Below are 19,600 nucleotides of genomic sequence, written 5' to 3'. Positions count from 1 at the left end.
TAGAAATCCAGAATTTCAGAAACTAATATTCTCTTTTACCCATTCAAATCTTCCGCACACTGGAATCGACGAACCGCAGTCGCACAATAACTTTATATGTACACACAAGGTGTTAACAAACTATTCCGACAAACTGTAAAAGATGATTCTTCACATCAAAATAAGAGAAAAAGTTCACATGGATCTGTGGAGAAAAATGCACCTATTTTAGAGGTACAGCTGTTTAAAATCATGGAAACGTTTAATTTCAACACACGCTATTCAGGATTCGAAAAATCGTGGAGTGGCGATCCATATCAGCGTAAAGGATGTCATACATACGCAATCCAAAAATGCATATTTCATCAATGTATAATGAGTGTGCATGGGATTCTCTACAGGGTATATAATTTCTAGCCATACTTTCAACAGAATTTTCATATACGCTCTGACTTCAAGGTGAGTCCAATGTAGGCAAATAGTAAGTCTTGACAATAATGTACACGATATGCTTCGGCGGGAAGTCGGAAGTGTTAGGAACCACTAGCTCCACGGTTCCTTGTCTTCGGAATAACGTGTGCTGCGATTTTTTTTTCATCTATAAGCGTGAAACAAAACAGCACACGTTATTCCGCAACAAGAGAGATTGTGGTGCTGGCGGTCCCTAACACTTCCGACTTCCCGCCGAAGCATCATTTGCCTACTATGGACCCACCTTTTAAAGTCAGAGCGTATATGAAAATTCTGTTGAGAGCATGGCTGGGAATTATACCCTGTACAGAATCCCATGCACATTCATGAAATATGCATTTTTTGATTGTGTATAACTTGTTTTAAGCTATGGACCGTCACTCCACGGTTTCTCGAATTCGAAATAGCGCGTGTTGAAATTTAACTATTTCACAATTTTGGACAGCCATAGCTCTGAAACTATGCACTTTTTCCCACAGGTTGATATGAATTTTTTCTCTTATTCTGATGTGAGGAATCACATCTTACAGTTTATCGATATATAAAGGAAAAAGCCGGCTAGTACCTGTTTAAAACATTTCGCATCTAGATAATTAAAACTCGATTTCTCCTCTGTATGTATTAGACGCATTGTCTTATTTCTATCGCTATTTGTTTGAAGCACGTTATCCTTTTTGATTGTTTATTGCTACGCTAACTATTTGCAACTGACGTTTCCTGAACTATATCTTATCTCGTGTTATTTCATGAGATTTTATTACTTTGGTTTAATGGATTACTGAATACTACACGTTTCTTCAACGTAAACTAAATGTGTTTTCAAATAAACAATGGAACATTTATTTTGATTCTGGTGCTTTCACAAGAAAATATTTTTAAAATATCCTACAATCAAACTTTCATTCATATACATTTCGGTTTCAATCTCGTGGTCCACAATGGAACGATTAATTATCTCCAGATATAATGTATTAGTGTCCCCTTGATAATGTATTCGTGCTTTAAAAAGCTCTTCTTATTTCTGAACTACGGGTTTACAGTATTTTAAACAACTTTCGCAGAAATCAGCTATTTCATTCTCTTTTCAAGAGCTAAGTACTCAAAATCGTACGAACCTCATCGATAGAAAAGTAAACACATCACCGGCGTATATAAATAGTTAGTGTTTTCTCTAGCAAATGGGAGTCTCAGATTAGAATTTCGCGTTCGATTACTCTCAATGAAGTTTTTCCAGTTTCCCTCAACCCCACTAGATACTTCTGGGACGATACCTTGAATATACAGGTTCCGGCAGATTTCTTTATCTTCTTCCACTATTAATGTTTCTCGTGTTAAAAAACTCATGGCTATATCTACAATGAAGTTAATTGTTAATTATTACTTTATAATAAACACATAGCAGTCTTCGGTTTTGAAGTATCACAAAGAACAGCTAAATTTACCAAGCGATTTGGAATATGTGGTACCATGCTTGGGTTCAATTGTTAGGTTTTGGTCAAATATTTCCTCCGCCCATAGTTGGCAATGGAATGGTGATTACTTTGAGATAAAAATTGTTGAATCACATTAATATATCAAACAGATCACTATGTAAAGTACTCAATTTACAATGTGTCAGAATTCCTCTATAAAGTGTAAAACACCAACCAAAATTACCAACAGTGAAAAATTGCTACATCAACTTACCGTTTTGGCAATGTTTCTCGCCCCTGGTAATCGTCATCCATATATTTTATTCCAAGCTCTCGGAGTCGCTGCAACGTTGCTCTTCTTACAGCATTCAATGGGTCGTTTCTAGTAGATGCAATGAATTCTCTAGGTCTTTCATTCATGAAAGCTGTTGGACATCTTCCATTGAACTCATTCCCTTGTCTGGTATCCTTTCTTGGAGACTCTGCAGGCACTTGAAGGAATTTATTCATTTGACCCTAAAGAACACAGAAATACTTAAATGGAAACACAGCTATCACAGTATTTTGTTTTATCTTTGTTTCTTCTTTTAGTTTTTCTTAAGTGAGTTTCGTTTCATCACAGTAAGGAACTATAATAGATTTCCAAACTATGCAAATTCAATACTCAAAGATTTCCAAACTATGCAAATTGAATACTCAAACTTAAACTAGTACATTTATAACTATTGGTTCAAAAGAGGAATAAGATTGGAGATAGAATCCGCTCCTCGGACGCTGAATCCATATCAAAAGTAACACTCGCTATCTCTTACTGCTTTTGCTCTATGGAGAATAGTATTGAAACCAGAAGTACTAATTAATATCTACTTCGGTTGCAATAGAGGAATAAAATCAAAGATGAAACATATTCTCGTGTACTGTTTATCGATATCTATTTTCATTTTAACAGTTATGCGATCGGTGTTGTAGCTGGAAATCATACACTTTCTCCAACTCCGGTTTGAACAGACAGATAAAAGTTGACAGAAAATTCATTTTTGCGACGCTGAATCTCTGTCAAAAAAATATTTCTTATCGTTATTCGTCAACAGAAATAAGTATTGAAATCGGAAATATTAGGAAACTTCAACCACTACCGATTCTGTAAAGTGGTGCAGGTGATTATGGTTCTCTTTAGGCGTTGAACCTATTGCAAAAAAGCGCTTACTGCTAATTACTATTGTTTTAGTTCTATGGCGACCAATGCTGAAACCGGAAATTGTTGATTTCTACCACTTCCGGTCTAAATAGAGGGTTAATGGACGAGATGGAACCTACTCTCGAGACGCTGAATAGATTGCAGAAAAATTTCTACTAGGTATATTCTACTTTATTTGCTGTATGGAAATGAGTATTGAAACCAGAATAATAGTACATTTCAACCACTTCGGAATTCCCCTGAGCACTACGGGTGTCACTTTGCTTCCAGTCCTTCTCCTCGTGGTTTTCGTGGGTTAATGTTTCGCAAGGGGAGCTTTTTGTGTGTAACAGGCCACAATAGCTTTCGCAGTCGTCATCTTGAGTGTTAATCCATTCTCCCGACACTGTTTCACAACGCGTAGGTACGACAGTTTAGCATGGAAAAGGGCCATAACGTAACCCTCCCAATACCGGTTGATTTTCGGCGCTATTTGATAACACTCATGCACCTATAAGGTCAGACACAATTCTGTTCCCGCCGGCAAACCCATAGTTCCAGCATGATATGCCAGGTGGCAGCATCAAATCGAAAAGGGTCAGATATACAGCGCACAACCTTCTATATCTTAGCGTTTTCGAAAATTCCATTGCTAAGAGGGAAAACGGGTCGAATCTATAAGATCTAAATTTTCCTTTTCTATTTTCAGAAAGTATCTAATGTTTGGTACTTTCATTTAAGTTGAAGACATGACATTCATTTAAGTTGAAGATATGTCATTCAGTACATAAACTCATATAACAGTAAGTGAAAATATATTTCGAAAATTCTGCTCCTAAGGGGAAAAATTGGGGTCCATTCTATAACATCCCCAAAATTCTTTTCTTTATTGGGAAACTGCTATCTATAAGGATTTGCTTAAGTGGGAAATTTGAAAATTGATAAATAAACTCTTAAATAAAAATTAAATACGTATTTCAGCATCTGCGAATTTTCGCTTCTGAAAAGGGCAAGGGTCCGATTTCTATAATATTAAGACTTCCTATTATTTATTCAGAAAATGCTTAATGCAAGAAGTCGGTTAAATTAGAAGTGTGAAATTCGTTATATAAACTCTTAACTAAATATAAAGGAAACACGTATTTCAACGTTTTCGAAAATTCCGCTTGTTCAAGGGAAAGTGGAGAAATGTACGATTATATAAAAGAATGAAAACGGTTCACTGAAAACCAGCCGAAAGCTATTACCATAAGCTCCGCTTCTCGACCGCCTTTTTATACAACAATATATGCTGTGCTTTCTATGCTGTCGTAAATAAAAACCTGTTGTTGACGACTGGATTAAACATTTTTTGTAACGTACTCCGCCTCGATCAACAGCATAAATCAACTTGCATTTACTATTTAGGACACACTCAGTTTCGGTGTTTAGTCTACGCGTTTATGCACTGTTAAATTTCTAAGATAGGAGATGAAAATGCTAAACTAAAACACGTAAACAATAAAACACGATTGCGAGCTTAACACATGATAATAAATGTATACACTCATTCTCAGGTTGCTATTTATTCATTTGGAACGCCTTGTAAAAATATTTTTATTATTTTGTATTAACTATTACGTTTCCACATTTGGGTATTTCCAAAATCTATTTTCCAGCAACAAATACAGTTTTGAAAGCAAACTAAATTCCCACGCCGGAAAGCAAGTAGAGAACAGCTTATTCCTCCGGGAAGAATATTTACACTGGTGAAAGACGTCAATCACTGCAAATTCGTAGTTTTACAATTCCGAAGGCGCCTTACGGTTATTGACAGACGAAAGCTAATTGCATAACATTTATACTTCGCACTAAACACTAGTTTAATGTTCTACAAAGAAGATAGTAATTGCTGAGTTAATGATGTAAGAACAAGAGAAATATGAATAGGGTGAGAAATGCAAGAATCTTGAGAAAATTCATCTACTCTGTGTTTATTTACCCCAAAATCCATATTTTGCTCCCATGGTTTAAACGCAGGAACTCTGTCCCCAATTTCGCTCTACCGAGTACGCCACCAAATTTGTGCTTAAATTAGTATCAACATGCACAATATTTCAAATCCGTAATCTGAAATATGATTGATCGTTTGGATGAGTTTCCTTCATTCAATGTAACATGCGAGAATGGATAGTCAGTGAGAAGGATCCTGTTTGCTTCCCTAGTTTCGAAACCTAACAGTTCTGACGAAAAACATGAAACAGAACAGCAACATCATGATAAAGGTTCCTTATGGAGATGTTCACATTAAAACAAGAATTACACATCACGAAATTCTGTTACTTCTACAGTGTACTGAACAAATTAATATTATTCTACGATAATTTGAATTGCAATTCTGACTGTGTCTTTTTCCTGTCTTTTATTCCATTGCAAATTGCTAAAAAAAATCTAGTCTGTGTTACGTATTTTTGGAGACGGATGCTAGCAGGGGTGTCCCCATGGCGGTACACCCTCCAATCCCTAGAACTATTTTTGTGCCCCCTTTTCAAAAGCTGTATTCCAGTTACAAAATATTTTTTATACGTTTTGTCTGAAAAAAAATTATAACTTCAAACATTTCGTATTGGCATTGAAAAAAATACAAAAATTTGGTACAAAGAATGACTAACAGATAGAGATAGATTAAACCCATGTACCATAAATATTGTTCGCAAACTGCATCATCATTTTTAATGTAAGAATATATTTAAAATAAGAATAAAAGATATTTTTTACGTGCGCGCTTTAAAACCCTGTGTCTCGTAAACTACGAAGCCATTTAAACCGATTTCGTAGGGTTGGAAAAAACGTAACTTTTAACGTTTGGTTAGCTGGAGTCAACTATTTAGGCCTCTTTGTTCTCTCCATTCTTCAAAGGTGATATCAGAAGCCATTCGATCTCTTTGCGTGCGATAATAAACAGGATTGAAAGTGGCACAAAAGTTATTGTAGTCGTATTTCGAAAATGAAATATCCGTAGTTGGGTCTCTACATTACGAAAACGAAATGTTCGTGATTTAACAATTAAACTTATAAGACGAGTAATCATAATTAATTCAGAACAAATGTATAATTATAGATGGAAAAATGGTTAAATATGTACCTACAAATGTATAACAATAAATATTGGCAAATTTAGCAGTGAATGATCACGAAATAATTGATGGAATGAGAATGTGGAAGGAAACGGAAGAACCCTGAGAAATCCCACGGGTATGATGTCCTCTACAAATTCACATAACCGGTACATAACCGGGAACCGAACCAGGAACCCATTACACCAGAGGTGAGCGCTCTACTATTGAGCTAACGTACCTCAGCTTTTATATATAACAATCATGATATATTTTAATTTTTGAGCAATTTGTTCCTTATATCACTGGAATAAAATATCACAAATGCATGGTTTTATGGTAGTTTTTTTTCCCACTAAGAAGTTAATTCAGACTGATTTTGTGTATTTTACATTCCTACTAACTTGTAAGAGTGTAGCCTTAGATTTAAAAATGTAGTGGTTCGGATCCCACTTTTAAGCGATGCGCATCTGTCCCTTATAATCTCTAAGCTGAAAAAGGAAGTTGAGTTCCAATTAATCAACCAATGTACAACTTACTAAAATATTATTGTAGAAAGTCCAGCTTTGTGGAGGACGATCGCAGTTCTCATCATCACCAACATCATTTTTGTTACTGGAATTGACAATCGGTTCCTTGTTTTCAATCCGGGGAGGAACAGCCCACTGGTTATATTGGCACTCATTATCCTTCGACATTTGATGGTCTCTTCCTCCAACCTTCCTATTGCAACTGCTAGCACTATCTCCAAGCTCTGGACTACCGTCCGTAGATGCTGTAGATTCATCACTGCAAAAGAAATTAATCAAATAAGCAGCTAGAAAAGCCACTATCAATCTAACATTTTAAATCAATCACATTCAAATTTTGATTTCACAAATTTCTAATACGATAATTTTTATGTACTAGGTATCTGATAGAGTTATTTCATTTGGTTTGTGGAGTCGCTGCTTTATATTTACGTGATGTTATTGTCTGTATGGGTATTGGGAGGGGAGAGATTAATTGATTTGTTTTGCATTACTTTACAGTGTTGCCAAAATGTAAGAGCAGCTCAAGTTAGTAGGCATATACTATCTCTGGGTTTATTTTGTTATTGTATAAGATTGTTCAAATGATTATTGTGATTTGAAAAGGAAAATCATCACAGAAAGTAATTTGGTCCGATAATAGAACTATATATAAAGTATTGAAATTCTGTAGAGAATAAAAATTCTACACTTAATGTTATTTTTTTCGAGAAATAATCTTTAATATTTAAACTACTTTTTTCATACAGAGTAATTAAGTTAGTAGGCACCTGGATGAATTACGGTTTGCATAAGGGCCCATTCTATACATGGCAAAATTATTAAGGAGACAATATTGATAAATCTCAAAGCCATACGAATAAATATTACTCAAATGGGTCCACGACTCATTTTTGTTCTATTTACCTTTTGTGTGCTGTTTTGTTTATGTAATGTAGCGACCTTACTTGATGCTTCATTTCTAATTTCATGTTCGTATCGTATATGAACTAAGAAAATTTTGTCTGAAAATAGGCCCCCTCGAACGGCGGGGACCTTCTCTGGGGGACAGTTTTCCCCCCCACAAGTTACGGCTCTGCCGATGACGTAGGCTCAACTTGAAGAACATTTCGTGATACTTTTTTTTTCATTGAGCAACGTGTATATAACTTGTTTTTGAGTTAAACAAGGAAATCTCGAGTAAGTCATTAAGACACTCACACAAGTTACTTATATTTTCTCATTTATATTTTGTTTATATTTGTTTGTTTTTGTTATATTTGAGTATCTTGTTTATATTTTTCCATGAAACGATTTTAACTAGTTATTAGTTTGGGTGGAAGGTTAAGTGGCGCTGTAGGTGAATGGTTAGCATATTGAACTTCTATTCGGTAGACCCGGGTTCGAATCCCGGCGAGGCTGAAACTTTTTCAAGTGTTCCTGTTTCAATTTCAATTTCAATGCATACTCAGTGCGATAAGTAAGATCTTCTCTTCCCTAGAAAGAAAAAGATGTTGGAATGAGGAGAATTGGGGAAGGTCTCTCAATGGAGGCAATCATTTACAAAGTTAATTCCAATAGTTGTTCTAGATTTGATATTTTCAGCTACTTTCAAGCATTTTCTGATTTGATATGTGTTTTTTATTTCTTTGAATATACAGTATATAATGAAAAAATACATTACATACACAGCAATTGTGAGATTAACATATGATGTTCATTGGACAACACGCTCTGAACCAGAGAGATTGATCTCAGAATGGAGAAATGTTTCGTGCGTCATTTACTCACAATTTTACTTGCATAAAGACTTGACTCAGTGCTACCAACTGCTGTCAGTGCCGAGAAAAGTTACGTGTAAGTTGGGTTGCATCTGTCTAGGCGTTCTCACAACTGCAAAAGACCTGGACCCCAAGTAATGAAATTAGAGCGCTTAGGGGGGAGGGATTACTTTTGTGGCTTGCTGTACGACGGTTAGGAACGAACTCGAAATGAACTACCCCCTCGTAGTTCTACTATATACAGACAGGGTTTTATGCTTAAAATGGCCCTGTTTGAAGACGAATTCTGGAAGGTGGCCCTTGTTCAATCACTGTTTTTACATATTCAGATTTCGGAAAACACTCATCTTTCGTTGCATGTGCCACCTTGTGTGGAACGCAAATTACACGGATTTTGCAGCAGTTGACGGCACATATTCATTCTCCTCTGGAGCTAAGCTGGAATCAATTCAGTAGCACAATACGGCAACTCCTACTGGTTTTCCAAAGTGCGTGAAGGCAACGCACTACAGTGGACTGGGACACGCCGAGTTGATTTGACAACCGTCGTGTGCTAGTGGATGCATTTTTCTCAATGGCGTGTCTCATGACCTCAAAATCTGTTACCCTGGGGCGGGGGGCCCTTGGCCGATCTTCGACAATTTTACAACCTGCACAAAAATTCTCGACCCACCGAGTTGCTGTGCTGTGGTTCACTGCACCTTCTCCTTTTGAAAGACAAATGTTTAAGGTTGCTGCCACAGCATTATGCCCGAGTTCGAACTCATACGGTAACAGTTCACATATTAGACGTTGCCGAGCACTCATTGTCAATGCCATTGAAAACACACTGAAGATACTGACAAAGTGGCGACCTGCTTGCCATACTATTCCTTGAATCAGTTCACCTTATACTTACGGTCGATCACGGCGTAAATATGCGCTTGGTTATTGGGAAGACTTATAACCCATCTTTGTACACCGTTTGGGAGGTAATCTTACAAAAACACGGAACGTCTACATGAGAGGAAGTCGAAATTAGCTGTCTTTAATGTGTTGAACAATATGATTTGACATACACAGTACAAAAACTATAAACCGTGCAGAATGAGGTATAGAAAATTCAAGGAGTTCACACATGAATATTATTCAGTTCAGACTTGAGACTGCAGAAGTTGTTTTTCAAAATAAATAGAATTTCGAATAATCTCGTGAGCAATATGAAAAATTACTTGCGAAGCGGTTTTAACATTCTGAATCACATACTCTTCACAAGTTCAAGAATTACATTCTATGAAGTTTTTCATACTGTACTCCGTAGAAGCTTTTTCACATATTGGGAAGCACGTTAACTCAGAAACGAAGATAATTTCAACTTTCCTTCATGTAAGATTTTGACTTGTTTTTTTAAAATTAAAATCGTCTTTTAACATTGTAACAAGAAATGTGAAACATCTGGCACAATCATTTTAGCAACTAGTACCCGTCGGATCGTATTTGGAACAAAAGATCTTGAAATAGGCATGAAAAACATACCTCTACTAAAAGTCGCATAGTAACACTATAATATAATAATAATAATAAAATCAAACAGTTTCGCTGACGCTTCATCAGACACAAAGAGGTAACAAGAAAGAAGTATTAAAGAGCGATAACTAAGAAATATCAGTTCCAGTGCCATATTAACTTCAAGAGTTATTTAATAGTGTTGCCGAATTTGAGAACTGTTTAGTAGGAAAGAAAAATTAAGTTAAGAATTTACACGAATCAGTGCTTGGTCGAATCGTTTTGAAGAGTTGTCTGCTCTGGAACGAGTACATAGGGAATTTGAACACTGCAAAACATCGAAGATTGTAAATGTGAATCGAATCTTAAAAATTTTCTGACATTTAGAGTCGTTCCAGAACAATGAGTACATTTACAGTGACATGAGACTATGGACAGAACGAAAAACAAAACAAAACAAACAACAATGAAACTACTAAAACTGATCACAGTTATAGAAAATAGAAGTCCCTGTAACGGAACAAAGGTATTTTGGTAACTTTTCTACCCTACAGCCAGCACGTGTGCCCAAAATCAAATAACTCCTAACTTCAAGAGAAAGAACAGAATCTACTATATAAATGACATTTTAGCTGTTACTGATTACTGAAGTTTAGGAAAACTCAATTGTCCACTACGACTCGACTGTTCGACGCTTAAAGCTAGATTCATTATTCAGTGTAAAGCACCTATATTTGGTATTGAAAATTCACATCTAGGACTCCATGAAGGTCTCATTCAAAAGGAGCCTTCACACAGAAGTCTACTCGACACCAAAATCAGCATCCACAACTCTGTAGGTTACAAGTCCGAGAAGACAGCACAACTTCCAACCTTTGTTTGAAGATCTACAACTTGTTAGAATGGCTTCGATCAACGGTCTGCACTCGAATCACATAGTCTTCAATTCAACATGGGTCTACGCACAGGGATGATGTAAACAGGACTTTTATATTCTTCTTCAGACACTAAGAAGAAAAAATTAGGCTTGTTATATATTTCGAAGGCTAAATCCTATGGGAATAGCCAAAACCAATACGGTGATTAAATGCGCTCAGAATTTCCTTTCAACAAACTCGTTTTCAGATTATAAGCACCTTATTGTTTCTCATTGTTTATTTTAACTTGTGTAGTCAGATACTACCACTACACTACCACAATGAAGATCAATAAATCTAATCTAAATCCACTTTCATGTTTGCATTTCTCTGCACATTATTTACATAGTTCATTTCTGCTTAATTTAGCATGATCATTGTAACATTATCTTAGTTGTACGTAGCTGCAGCAACAAAATCAACCACGTTTTAGTGTCATTCTATGAGTCATAGCTCACACAATACAAGTAAGTTTTAAATACGTTTCAAATAAGTTGTAAATGAGGTTGCAAGAATCGCAACAACCGAAATGGTGCAATATTATATTTACTCTCTTTATGATAGCATGTCGGAAAGTCAAACTCTTGCAGAAGTTTTGTATCTAGATTTCTGATGGAGATACAGGATTTCCAAACGGATTCTTGTAACAAGGGCGTGAAAGTGAGAGACTTTCCGCAAACGATTTTGAGAAAGATCTTTTTTATGTGAGTTTTATATATATATATATATATATATATATATATATATATATATATATATATATATATATATATATATATATATATGTGTGTGTGTGTGTGTGTGTGTGTGTGTGCGAAATAGGTGACATTGACGAGTTTCTGTATGGAATGGAATCCCAAATATCACGGAGAAAGTTCGGAACATAATTTTGTGGTAGCATTTATTTTTTTCTTCCCTAACGATAAATTGTTCGCAGATTGAGAACGAGGTAACTCATCCCTGGCTGGAAAAATGCTGACGAGAATAACGAAATAGCGGTTGAGGGACAACGATGAAGAAGATATGGCGAGAAGAACGGTCAGAGTATCGGGTGGAAGCGTTCGACATTGTGAGGGTGAAAGCACTTGAAGGTGAAGTGACAACGTTTCTCCGACCCGTCTCACAACTGTGTACTAAAGACCTTCAAAACTTTACACTCTCATTACGAGAATTAGTACTTTGAAATATTCTTACTTTCACCACGGAAGTAGCAGATGTAAAACTTGTTCTATATTTGATACCACTCGAACTTTTCAACAGTCCATCTAAACAAAACAAAGAAAGAAAAGCTGTCATCGGAAGCAAACCATGCATAACTCCATATCAAATTCTCAATGTTACAATCTGAAATCGAACTCACAATTCAGTGCTTATAGGTAAGAAACCTAACCCACAAAGAAATGACTTAACCATTTTCATCTACACTCATATGCCAATCTGTGACTGGCATCTGCTTACAAATAGATTGATCTGGAAGAAATGTTCAACCTTGTAGTTTGAACTATCATCTATATCTTCCTGGTGTATAAAGGACTGTGCAAGATTACTTGAGCCTGTATTGGATGAAGGTGGTGCCTATTGTTGAAACTCCTCCAGAATGCTCCTTAAACCAGTTCTAATATAAATAATTTAGTGTGAACAGTCACCTGCATTATCCGCTACAACACCTTACCACTGTTAATGTACTGAAGTGCACAAAGAATAGGAAATTACCACCAAGCAATGTAATCTAGCGGTCTGTTTAGGTGGACTAGCGGACGCAACCCAGGTAATGTGAACGGATAACACGTGTTAGCTACCAGCATGAAAGCATTACCAGTCTTCGAAATACCTTATTGATATCTGGGGTGAATTCCTACATTCGGTCTCCGTCAATATCATATTTTATATATATATATATAATGGTCTAAACGATGTGGAATTATACGTGATCATACGTGTATCAAGATTATCAGCTGTTGAGGAGTTTCACGGTCCAACTCAAAGATTGTCATTGGACTCTGATAAAAATTATATGGAATCTGCACGAAAGTTTACTACAATCTCATAAAAATTATATGGAATCTGCAAGAAAGTATACTATTACAAACTAAAAACGGATAATCAAAATTAGTACACCTGTGAGCATGCACATGATAAAGTCGGTTAGTTATGATATTAACACTATCAACTGTTGAGGAGTTTCATGCTCTAGCTCCAAACACTATTATTAGATCCTAATGAAATGTATATGAAACCATCACGAAAACACTTTTTCAAACAAAAAGTAAATCAACAAAATTGGTGAACTTATGCCGAAATCATAAATGATTATACAATTATGCTATGAACACTGTCAGCCATTGAGAAGTTTCATGGTCTAGCTAGGACGACTATGATTATATCCTCATGAAATTTACGTGGAACAACCTCTTTCAAACAAAAAATGAAAATTGGTGCACCTGTGTCGAAGACTTACGTTTGAACATATCCACAACACATATATAAACGGGTCGAATTGAGAACATTGTCATTTTTCTTGAAGTCGGTTAAAAAGACGTATGTATCTTAGTTCAAAAGTCAAGTCACTGTCTACATTAAGGGATTCAAGATATTGTAGCTCAACTGATTTTTTGAGCTGAGAGCCTAACCACAAATCGTAGCACAACACACCTTGATCGCATCTGCAACTTGTTATTCTAAATTGTGTATTGTATTATCTCTAAATTCCAAATAATCTTGTTACTTCAAAGTTGTCTTCATTATCGAAAACTACTACTTTATTTTCCTGTAATTAAGAACTTTTGAACAATTTCCCTGATTTTCTAAGTCTGTGGAACTCTGAGGATGTACAGCTCCCTCGTAGCTAAGCGGAACGAACGCGCCTTCGGCGTGGGAGATCTGGGTTAGATTCCCGGTGGGAGCTCATGTGGTTCGGATCCCGCGTTAAGCAGTAGGTCCATGTCTCATATAGCCTTGCTGCTCAAAAGGGACGCTAAAATGAAAAACTGAATCAAATTAAGTGCTGGATGTGATTTGATCCACTAGTGTTTTTTTGTTACTGGCATGGACACTTATATTAGACATAAGTGGTCTTGGTTACTAAACACTCGTGTCGGCCACAGTACGCTGTCCACAGAATAGTATAATTTCTCATTAGGTATTCCCAATACACATACATGCCACAGGAAAGTGAAATCAGTAAACTGTTTCAACAACTTAGAAAATAAAATATACATTTTTCTGGTACGTAACACTTCGAAAATTCACATTTCCTTGCCATGAACAAGTTAGTCAGTTTGATCTTACAACTTACCCTGTCGAACAATTATGATTAATAGGTACGTTAGTATAGCACTGTCAAAGCCATCATGCGACTGGGTGCCACTTGAAAATTTATATATTGTTAGCTTACGAATTCCCAAATATTAACGTATTGTACTAATAAAAAAATGCTTTAATTTACTACTGTACACGTTTTTGTAAGACAGTTATAAGCTGTACCTAGTACATAGCATACACCAAACACTTAGAACTACTAGTACTGAAAATCTTACCAAACTATTACTACTATTTTAAGTTATTTAGTTTCTCGTCTCAGGCACGTTAAGAGGGTAAATATCATGATTCTATTGGGAACCAACCTTAAAATCTTGCAGCAAATGCATGAATGCTTATCATTTGAGCACTAATGAAAGGTTCTTATCAATTAAATAATATACCTATTATTTTAGATTTAAAGTAGAAGCTTTATTGAGGTTGAGAAATAATCTCTTGCAATGCAAACCAATTTAAAGATGTCATAATAACAAAGAGCTAAATTGCTGCTATAATATAATTACCACACCACAAAATATTTCAAATCGTATCCAATCACAATTAACAACAATGCAAAATACTAACTGAATCATAAGAAATACTATAGAAACTCCAATATGTTCCAGTTCGCCGGTAATAACAACTTAAGTGATGTTACTTATGTAACAAATAAAAGCGTTGAATCTATTTAACACACAATCACAGATTTAACCAACAGTTAAGTTTCCGAATAGAGGCTAAAGAATAACAGTATTCACCTGAACCTGATTTGCCACAGACTATGACTAAGAAGAGTAACAAAAATATTAACTCACCTATTATCAGAATCTTCATAGTCTTGCATATCTATATGCACAGAAGAAGCTGGACTATCTGGTTCATCTGTTACCGTCGGAAGGTTCAATCCGCAAAGAGTAAATGTCACATCATCAGGATCAAGGTCTGCATCTTTATCATTCCTATCTCCATTGCACTCCGCTTCCTCATAATCTTCACTACTGCACTCATCGGGAGTGGTACTATTTGATTTGGCTTTAATGGGAACTTCATTTTTACTGTTACTCTTTCTACATTGTACACACGAGCAGGGATTGGAAGGTGCAACATTCTTTACAGGATTTTTGCGTACAGTCCTTTCTTTTTTCTTACGTGCTGGAGACAAATAATGTTCTTGATTATTGCCTGAAGAACACAGTTTAGGAATTTGATTACAACAATTACATGTATGAACTGGTTTATGTCTAGCGTAATTATCATGTCTTTCTTTATATTGATGTTCATGCTGATATACCGGTCTTTCCAAACAGTATTTCTTGGATTCAACAACGTTCTGATGGCAACAACACTTAGGATAATGATCATCTTGTAATATCATGCATTTACGTGCATTCCATCCTTTACGTTGTCGTCTCTTCTGTTGAATGAGAGCCATGGACGTCTGGACTTCGGTGTTAGACATCTGAGGCGGTGGCCATAAGAAACTGGTCATTATACCTATTGTAATTTTTTTTTCAGCTGCTATATAATCTAATATTTCGTCTTGGGTTTGAGTGCCTTCTTCAACAGCACATTTCGGTTGTATTGCTAAACAAGTTTCTTGCTGTGGTTGTATCTTCTGATTTAACAGCAGCATTTGTACCTGTTCTTGAAGTAATTTCAGTTGCTCATTTTGGGATTCCACTATCTTATATAATTCACTTTCAGTATTATTATGTTTCTCCAGTGAGCTAGGCTTTTCCATTACTTGCTGTAACAGTGGTTTATCTTCTGTATATACTGGACTGTTATCTGAGTTGTGTTGTCCCGTACTTTCTAATGAATTGCACCCGCTTTGCTGTGAGCTTGTCGTATGACTGTCATTTTTTTCTGTTTGTATCTTATTTCTGTCACATCCCATAGTACTTGTTTCAGTCCCACAAGTATTAATATTGCAAATATTGTTGCGATCAACTACAGAAGATTCTGGGGAAGGTATTTGAGCACTCGAACACTGAATATCTTGCGTGTAGCTTTGTCCTGAAGATCCGGTATCATTTTTTTCAGCAGTCTCCACTGGCGTACCTTCTGCGTTTTCTGTAAGTTCTATTGTAGGGGGTGTACAATTAGTATCTGTTGTAAATGTCGGTGCAGGAGTAAAAATAGGCTTTTTCGGACGGCCTTTAGATTCCGCAACTAAATGTGAAGGTTTGTACACTGAGAAAATATCTTCCCGTTGTAAATCTTCCTCAACAAATCTCCGAGCTTCTTCAAATCTTTCCGATGATATATGCGATGAAGATGGAAGAATACCTTTACCCCCAGATTTTGTATTAGTTTCTGACGGAGCAGATGAAATACCATCTGGCTTACTTTGTATTCCATTATTTCTGGCTCCTCCACCGTAAAATGGTTCCAATTTGTTATCATCAGTAATCAATCGTCTACCTGAAATTTTCTGATTAGAGCTATTATTAGATTTTGTCCTTGTGCTTTGCTGAGAAGGAAAACAATTTATGAATTTTGTATTATTGCTTGGCAAACCCGATGTTTTAGTACCGTTAACTGTGGTAAGAGATTTTCTTGCTTCCAATGAGGCTGTATTCCTCATATTTGAAGTATTGCTGCTACAGTTTACCTCATTAGTGACAGCTGTTCTTTGAACATCCCTACTTTGAGTCCCAACTTGTTTGCGTACAGCACCCGTAGTGACAGAGCGCGGAGGAAAATTTAAGTTTGTATTGTGACTTTTAGACAATCCCGTGTTTACCCGTGCTTTAACCGAACTTGCAGATTTTACCGTTGGCCCAAAACGAACTGTCCTTTGCGGTTTACTACTAGCAGATGTCAAAGAAGATTTCGAGCGAATGTCTTGATGATCTGTAGAGGCTTGTTTACAGTTCGTTGTTTTTGAAACCAAGCAAGATGGTCGAACAGGTTCTGAATTTTTTGACATACAAGTCTGAAACTTCTCGTTAAGGTTAGGAGGCACTGAACTGGAAGATTGAAACACTGAGTTATCAATTAGCTTTTCTTTAACTGGTAATGACTTTTGACTAGCTATAGAAGAACTGAATTGTGGTTGAAATTTATCATTTACGAAACCATTTTTACCTAAAGCGTTACTCGCGTAATATGTGCAATCATATGGTTGTTGTTGTATATCAAGTCCCTCTGGATAATTCGCATATCCATTAAGACGAGATTGTTTAAGTACTCCTTTAATTGTTTTAGTTGATGGTTCAACCTGTATATCATCATCAACTGATGGAAATCTACCATTTGAAGTTCGGAATAACTTAGTATCATTGGGAAAGTTACCAGGAAATGACCGAGCAATTGATTGGGGAATATTTTCCAATGGGAAGTCCACATCTTCATATGGTTCGTATGATCTCCTTTTATCACATAATTGTTGAAAATGTGAAGGTTCAATCCTATCATCTACAACACAATACGGTGGATGCAAGGAGAAATTGTCCTGCTGTAACTTTCGACCTTCGATCAAATGTCTGGTTTCAATCTCGTCTAATCTATACTCTTGCTGTAAAGGATGAGGGGCTGGCACTTTGTCTGTAGGTTGTAGAAAGTGATTATTAAAACTCCATGGCCTCTTGCCACTTACGTCATCAAAGATAAGTGATACTTCTGGAACTATTGGCCTAACAGGCTCCTGAAACGAAAACAAGGTGCCATAAGAATAAACAGACAAATCTGGAAGAAAAGATATACGAAAGAATACATAAATTTTAAATTTGTTTACTTTCTCTCCCAGGTATAAAATTATAAACTATACATGAAATGGAGGTGTAAGTTTTCGAACACTTAACATACCTATCAGTGTTCAATGTAAGCACCTTTCAATCATACACCATCATCTAACTTGTGGTCGAGCTCTTCCCAGTTTTTGTTACTTTTTTACTGCTTGTTGGTCTAGTAGCTACCACATGTCTTTAGTGCACGTAGTCCCGGGTTCGATTCCCGCTGGGGAAGCACCAAAAGTTAATTTCACAATAATCCACTTTCATTAATCATCCATTTCCTCTAGCCTAAAGGATATAATCCTGGGAAATACAGTTCAAATTGAGTTTCGAACCATTGTTTGGGTTTGTATCCGAGGCATTTACCCCCACCGTGATTCAAACACGGCACTACGGACACAAAAAGTGCGAGCTGCCGACCTGACAGCAATGTGAAATAATTCGCTGTTTTCTTGCTAATGTTCTTTGGTTCATATGTACCTGAGAAACGAGGTCAATTCCTTTGTATATTAAGAAGGAATGCTTTTTAACAAGTAGTTTTTCAAAAAAGAAAGGTCCATGAACTTGCCGATTGGAAATTGAACAGAAAATATTTATTTCTGGAAGTTTATTTCGGGTTGCTTGTTTTATGTTGACTTTTTATGTCCCAGATAGGGCATTAACTGGTCTACTTTATAACTAAGATAAAATGTTGATTCATCACTAAAAATAGTATGACTTAAGAAATCTTAACCATTTATTATTTGTTCCTACATTTCGATGACAAAGCTGATGCGTAACACAAGGTCAGCAGCCTTTAGAGGTTTCGTCAAGTGCAGACAGAACGACTCCATATGAAGGGTAAGGGGAAAAAAACAAGGAATGTTCATGTGTGTGCTTTATCGGGTGCTTTGTCCTATTTGTTGGTGACTCTTGGTACTATTTGATTGTATATGCCATGCATGAGTAGATGTAGAAATGTCCATGGAAAGGGGCAAAAAATTTGACTAACCCTATTCATTTTCTACGCAGTTTTCAATGTTAAAACGCAGTTTTCTCGAAAATGCAGTTTTGTGACATTCCTACTTTTTCCCCCTTACCCTTCATATGTAAACGTTTCTTAACATTTTCCATACTGTTATGACACAAGTTGCAGCTGAAGCGCTGTATTTATTTTAATGTGGTCATCCTTAACTTCATTTTCCACAAGCATTCCTTCGTTTGAAGCTTCAAGATCTCACACTAATTACACCTCCCTCTCCAAAATGGACAGACAACCGCTACGGGCTCAACCTCCTAACTTCTCCCATTATGAAAGAAACACCTTGACCTATCGTGTAGAATCCGATACAGTAGCGCATCCTTGTGACACGCTTCTTGCACCCCTGCAATAACACTGAAGTGCATTTCTGCCTGTAACGTATATAGCGTTTCCGTCGAAGAAAAAAAAAAAAAAAAAAAAAAAGAATTTGTGGTGGAATTATAATTGTATATTTGGATGTAAAGGTAGGAGTTAGGTAATACGGCTTCTACTCAATAGATGCCCTTCCACTTCACTTATGAGTGCTTGTCACGAGGAGTTCCCTCGAATCTCAAGAGATGGCAGCACTTGTGGCTGTAGCAGCTGGGTGGGTTTGCCCAGCAATTCGGTCACTTGAAGATTGGAAAGGGTAAGGGTTAGATTAAGACTCTTTGAAATTAGTTAAATTCATTTTTCGGTATGATATAACATTGAAATTCCCTTTCGAACATATGGTTTTG

The 19,600-nt window shown here is 36.3% G+C and overlaps 1 protein-coding gene across 3 annotated transcripts in view; it reads right to left on the bottom strand.

The window, feature by feature from the left end:
• Positions 1 to 2,136: 2,136 nt before the first annotated feature.
• LOC145677371 (uncharacterized) overlaps positions 2,137 to 19,600 on the bottom strand; it is a gene marked incomplete at its 3' end in the record, with an annotated part of 42,735 nt that continues 25,271 nt past the window's right edge. For all 3 annotated transcript variants that reach the window (XM_081747895.1, XM_081747894.1, XM_081747896.1), the window contains 3 exon segments: positions 2,137 to 2,378; positions 6,674 to 6,923; positions 14,939 to 17,772. In XM_081747895.1, the coding sequence (XP_081604021.1) occupies positions 2,137 to 2,378; positions 6,674 to 6,923; positions 14,939 to 17,772 (3,326 nt within the window).

This window comes from Thermobia domestica, unplaced genomic scaffold (assembly GCF_964235325.1).
Source record: "Thermobia domestica unplaced genomic scaffold, izTheDome1.hap1.1 HAP1_SCAFFOLD_819, whole genome shotgun sequence".
NCBI lineage: Eukaryota > Metazoa > Arthropoda > Insecta > Zygentoma > Lepismatidae > Thermobia > Thermobia domestica.
Note: the sequence above shows the minus strand (reverse complement) of the source record. Positions and strands in the feature narration are given on the sequence as shown.